The 6000-nt window shown below is 41.5% G+C and overlaps 1 protein-coding gene across 3 annotated transcripts in view; it reads left to right on the forward strand.

Moving 5' to 3' along the window:
• Nucleotides 1–4886, forward strand: part of KCNJ4 (potassium inwardly rectifying channel subfamily J member 4) — a 46373-nt gene extending 41487 nt beyond the window's left edge. For 2 of the 3 annotated variants that reach the window (XM_068251426.1, XM_068251424.1), the window contains one exon: nt 3239–4886. In XM_068251426.1, coding sequence (XP_068107527.1) covers nt 3239–4547 — 1309 coding nt within the window. In that variant the 3' untranslated portion in view covers nt 4548–4886. The remainder of the gene's footprint in view (nt 1–3238) is intronic. The other variant, XM_068251425.1, reaches the window with a different exon arrangement.
• Nucleotides 4887–6000: the final 1114 nt, after the last annotated feature.

Genomic DNA, 6000 nt, shown 5'->3' on the forward strand with positions numbered 1-6000 from the left:
GCAAAAAAAGACATTGTAGTTTTTGAGAAAATCTATTTTAAAAAATGCAAAGAAAAATGGTTTTTAAACTGTCATTTTTCGAAGTTTAAAAACCATATTTCTTTGCCTTTTTTAAATCGATTTTCTCAAAAACTGTATTTTTTGGGGGAAAATTCTATTTTTCTTACTTGTACCCGCTATTCCCTTTAACATAGGTAGAAATTTTGATGTCAGTAGCATGTATGGGGCCTTTGCTATTAACCTCCAAATTCGGCACAAAACTACGCCAAATTGCGCAAAATTACTTGAAATTTTATGTGAAATTACGAATGACTCCGAAATCGAAATACGAAGTACACAAAATATGAAATACACAAAATACGAAATTTAGTTTGCAAATTGTAATTACGTATAGGCAAAATTTTGCGAAATTGTAACAATATAAAAAGGAAAATCAATTAAAACATCATCCTCACCCCCTTCCCTACCACAGGTTTTTTCCCCCTTAAAAACCAGAGCGATTTTCATATCACTCTCCTCCCATTCATTCGCCAATAACTTTATTGTTATTTATTACATCAAAATTATCTTATATCTTGTTTTATTTGCCACAGATTAGGCTTTTTTTTTGGTTGGAACTTTTTGCTAAGAATCATTTTATTTTATATGCATTTTAAAGGGAATAATAAGAAAAAAATGATTTCTCAGCTTTCAGCCATTATAGTTTTACAATAAAATGTGCTTTGATACATAAAACCCACATGTTTTATTTGCCCATTTTTCCCAGTTATTACACCGTTTAAAGTTTGTCCGTAGTACAATGTATGGTGAAATTTTATCTGGAAATAAAGGTGTATTTGCAAAATTAACAGTAATATACCCTTATGACATACATATTAAAAAGTCCATAAGGTAACTATTTATTTTTTTTAAATGGTGGCCACAAGATGGTGCTACACTTAATGTTCATGTTCTATTAATTGAACACTGAAGTCGTGTTCGGGTTTTGTGAATAAGAGGCTGTCTCTCATTCATCGCAGGCACTGTGATCGGGTTTGAGAACAAGCTGTTCTCATTCCCTGATCACGGGACAGCGAGACTGCAGCGGAATGGCGGGTCTGCGATTGGGAACAGCAAGTTAAACAAATCGGGAACGAGTATTTATGCCCCCGGTTGTGAAGCGTTGTGTAGGGGGCGTAAATACATGTACGCACGGTCGGGAAGAAATTATACTTTGCATAGGGCAGCATATACAGTGGTGTGAAAAACTATTTGCCCCCTTCCTGATTTCTTATTCTTTTGCATGTTTGTCACACTGAAATGTTTCTGCTCATCAAAAACCGTTAACTATTAGTCAAAGATAACATAATTGAACACAAAATGCAGTTTTAAATTATGGTTTTTATTATTTAGTGAGAAAAAAAACTCCAAATCTACATGGCCCTGTGTGAAAAAGTGATTGCCCCCCTTGTTAAAAAATAACTTAACTGTGGTTTATCACACCTGAGTTCAATTTCTGTAGTCACCCCCAGGCCTGATTACTGCTACACCTGTTTCAATCAAGAAATCACTTAAATAGGAACTATCTGACACAGAGAAGTAGACCAAAAGCACCTCAAAAGCTAGACATCATGCCAAGATCCAAAGAAATTCAGGAACAAATGAGAACAAAAGTACTGTAATTGAGATCTATCAGTCTGGAAAAGGTTATAAAGCCATTTCTAAAGCTTTGGGACTCCAGCGAGCCACAGTGAGAGCCATTATCCACAAATGGCAAAAACATGGAACAGTGATAAACCTTCCCAGGAGTGGCCGGCCGACCAATATTACCCCAAGAGCGCAGAGAAAACTCATCCGAGAGGCCACAAAAGACCCTAGGACAACATCTAAAGAACTGCAGGCCTCACTTGCCTCAATTAAGGTCAGTGTTCACGACTCCACCATAAGAAAGAGACTAGGCAAAAACGGCCTGCATGGCAAATATCCAAGGCGCAAACCACTTTTAAGCAAAAAGAGCATTAAAGCTCGTCTCAATTTTGCTAAAAAACATCTCAATGATTGCCAAGACTTTTGGGAAAATACCTTGTGGACCGACGAGACAAAAGTTGAACTTTTTGGAAGGTGCATGCAGGGCCGGGCCGAGGCATAGGCTGGAGAGGCTCCAGCCTCAGGGCGCAGTGTAGGAGGGGGCGCAGAATTCATTCAGCTGTCATTCCTAATTGTGTTTGAAGCAGAAAGAAATAAGAAAAGGGGATACATGGCAGTGACTGAAAGCCAGATAACTAGATATTAAGGTGTTGGGGAGGTTGTGGGCCCTGTGGCGCCTCTTAGTCTAATAGCAATCAGTGTGTGATGGCTGGGGTGGCAGGGATGGAGGGGCGCACTTTGGTGTCTCAGCTTTGGGTGCTGGAGGACCTTGTCCCGGCTCTGGGTGCATGTCCCGTTACATCTGGCGTAGAAGTAACACAGCATTTCAGCAAAAGAACATCATACCAACAGTAAAATATGGTGGTGGTAGTGTGATGGTCTGGGGTTGTTTTGCTGCTTCAGGACCTGGAAGGCTTGCTGTGATAGATGGAACCATGAATTCTACTGTCTACCAAAAAATCCTGAAGGAGAATGTCCGGCCATCTGTTCGTCAGCTCAAGCTGAAGCGATCTTGGGTGCTGCAGCAGGACAATGACCCAAAACACACCAGCAAATCCACCTCTGAATGGCTGAAGAAAAACAAAATGAAGACTTTGGCGTGGCCTAGTCAAAGTCCTGACCTGAATCCTATTGAGATTTTGTGGCATGACCTTAAAAAGGCGGTTCATGCTAGAAAACCCTCAAATAAAGCTGAATTACAACAATTCTGCAAAGACGAGTGGGCCAAAATTCCTCCAGAGCGCTCTAAAAGACTTGTTGCAAGTTATCGCAAACGCTTGATTGCCGTTATTGCTGCTGAGGGTGGCCCAACCAGTTATTAGGTTCAGGGGGCAATTTCTTTTTCACACAGCTCCATGTAGGTTTTGAGTTTTTTTTCTCACTAAGTAATGAAAACCATCATTTAAAACTGCATTTTGTGTTCAATTATGTTATCTTTGACTAATGGTAAATGGTTTTGGATGAGCAGAAACATTTAAGTGTGACAAAGATGCAAAAGAATAAGAAATCAGGAAGGGGGCAAATAGTTTTTCACACCACTGTATTACATTATTACTGTCTGCAAAACCGTATTCGATATGCTCCTGACTACCTTTCTCTTTGTGTTTCCCAGTAGATACAGCATTGTATCCACAGATGAAGAAGGCCTGCGTATGCCGTCCTTGGGGCTTAACGGTCACTGGTCCTCTTCTCTCCTGAACCCTCACTCAAGGCGGAAAAGACGAAACCGGTTCGTGAAAAAGAACGGACAGTGTAATGTTTACTTTGCAAACCTCAGCAACAAATCCCAGCGTTACATGGCTGATATATTCACCACGTGCGTGGACACGCGTTGGCGCTACATGCTGCTCATCTTCTCAGCTGCTTTCCTGGCATCTTGGCTTTTTTTTGCCTTCCTGTTTTGGTGCATTGCTTTTTTTCACGGAGATTTGGGGGCTTCTAGTGGCGTGATTCCGGTAGGGAGAACTGGCCCTCCCAAACCATGCCTGATGCACGTCAACAGCTTTGTAGAGGCTTTCCTCTTCTCCATAGAGACACAGACTACGATAGGATATGGGTTCCGCTGTGTGACGGACGAATGCCCGTTAGCAATACTCGCTGTGGTGGTGCAATCCATCCTCGGTTGCCTCATTGACTCCTTTATGATTGGTACAATCATGGCTAAAATGGCTCGGCCCAAGAAACGGGCCCAAACCCTGCTCTTCAGCCACCATGCTGTCATTGCCCTAAGAGATGGGAAGCTCTGTCTGATGTGGAGGGTTGGTAACCTGCGAAAAAGCCACATTGTAGAAGCCCACGTCAGAGCACAGCTCATACGACCCTATATTACACAGGAGGGCGAGTACCTCCCGGTAGACCAGAAAGACTTGAACGTGGGGTACGACAGTGGGCTGGATCGTATCTTTCTTGTTTCGCCCATCATTATAGTGCACGAGATTGACGAGGAGAGCCCTTTCTATAGCATGGGGAAGGAGCAACTAGAAGGAGAAGACTTTGAGATTGTTGTCATCCTGGAAGGCATGGTGGAGGCCACGGCCATGACCACCCAAGCTCGTAGTTCGTACCTAGCCAGTGAAATCCGCTGGGGACATAGGTTTGAACCTGTTGTGTTTGAAGAGAAGAATCATTACAAAGTGGATTATTCACATTTCCACAAAACCTACCAGGTGCCTGGGACCCCTCTCTGTAGCGCGCGAGAACTTCATGAAAGCCGCATAACCGCTTTACCCTCCCCAAGCGCCTTCTGCTACGAAAACGAGCTGGCTCTTCTCAGCCAAGAAGAAGACGAGGATGAGGAAGCTGTTGGGGGTACACCGGATGAAGGAGTAATCCATGTTATGGGCAGTCACTTAGAATTAGATCGCCTACAGGCCTCCATGGCGTTAGACAATATTTCTTACAGAAGGGAATCAGCTATATGATTTCAATGCAAAGTATGACAGTTTTTCCCTATGGCTATGCCTAGGCAGGGGAGGAAGTTATGTACTTCTTTTTGTTTGTCTTATGTCTCTATTCCCTATTAAAGTTACAACTTTTGCACTGCAAAAAAATAATAATGTATAATTGGACAAATATTGTCTTCACCGGTGTCGCCACAATTAGAAATACGTATGATGGGGAAAAACGGAACATCAGCCATTTTGTTTTTTTCTTGTGTTCTTGAGAAAGGGAACAACAGGGCTGGGTACAGTCAGTGTATATAAATCTTTTGTACAGATGCAAGTTAAAAATAAATCTCTAATCTGTGCTCTTCCAAACCACACATGTTTATATATTGATCTTTTCTGATCTGCAGGGAAAAAAACTGTGCAGGCGGCGGTCGAGGAGAGAAGAAAACTTTAATTAGCAGAAGAAAAAGGCTCACTTAAAGGGCCACTGAACTTACAGTTCATGTTTTTTTTTATTCAATTATTTATTGCTTAGTTACCATTTTAAACAGATATGTTTATTTGTCCCTTTAGCCGCCGTTCTCTTTCCGCACTTTGTGTAACTAAATGTTCCCATCCAAACACTGTAGAAATAAGGAACAGTTTATTCCACAATGCCTACGAAACGCGTTAGTCATTTCAGCTTGATGTGTTTTGAGTTTGAGTGTTTTGAGTTTGTGTTTTTCAACCAGGACTTTTTCTAGGACAGCTAATATTAAAGAGGACCTGAACTCTTGCACAGGACACAAGGAAAACATAAAATAAATGCTCCCTGTATGTATTTCGAGAGTTTAGCCTGTGTAATTCCCCCCTCATTTGTGCCTAATCACTAGCTGTAATTTACAGAGGTGCCTGGCTCTTCCACTGACCACATATGCTATTGCTCCGTTGTTATTGCCTGATGAAGCGGGATCAAACCTGCGAAACGCGTTGCATATTTGGAGTTCATAAATAAAATATATTGACTGTGTTTACTACAGTCGTTGTGTGTCTACTTGGAGGAGGTAAGTCCACCACTACCTCCTCTATTTACCAAGAATTTGGTTTTTAAGCTCATTTAGCTTCCTTTTATCCTTTTGGCGCCTCTATTCTCCTGCATACTAGCTGTAATTTGATCTCCTACCTGTGTCACATGACAGCCTATGGCAAATAAGCCCATTTGAAAGCACAGGCTGTAAACAATATGTCTGCTTCCATGAATCAGGAAGTAGAAACTGTGCAGATCTATTTTAAGATTTGTATCAGCTGTAACAAATACATGTTTTTTGGTTAAAGGTTATTATGACCTTGTGTATCTTTTAGAGCAGAGAGGAGTTCTAAGTTCAGGTCCACTTTAATACCATAGTTAAAACTTCATGTAGGCAGCCAGGATCATTAAAGGATACCTTAGTGCCAAAAATTGCACCTACTGTGTGTGGGGAGTAGAGCAGTACTGCAGAGTCTTAAC

The sequence above is a fragment of the Hyperolius riggenbachi genome, chromosome 9 (genome assembly GCF_040937935.1).
Source record: "Hyperolius riggenbachi isolate aHypRig1 chromosome 9, aHypRig1.pri, whole genome shotgun sequence".
In the NCBI taxonomy this organism is placed as follows: domain Eukaryota; kingdom Metazoa; phylum Chordata; class Amphibia; order Anura; family Hyperoliidae; genus Hyperolius; species Hyperolius riggenbachi.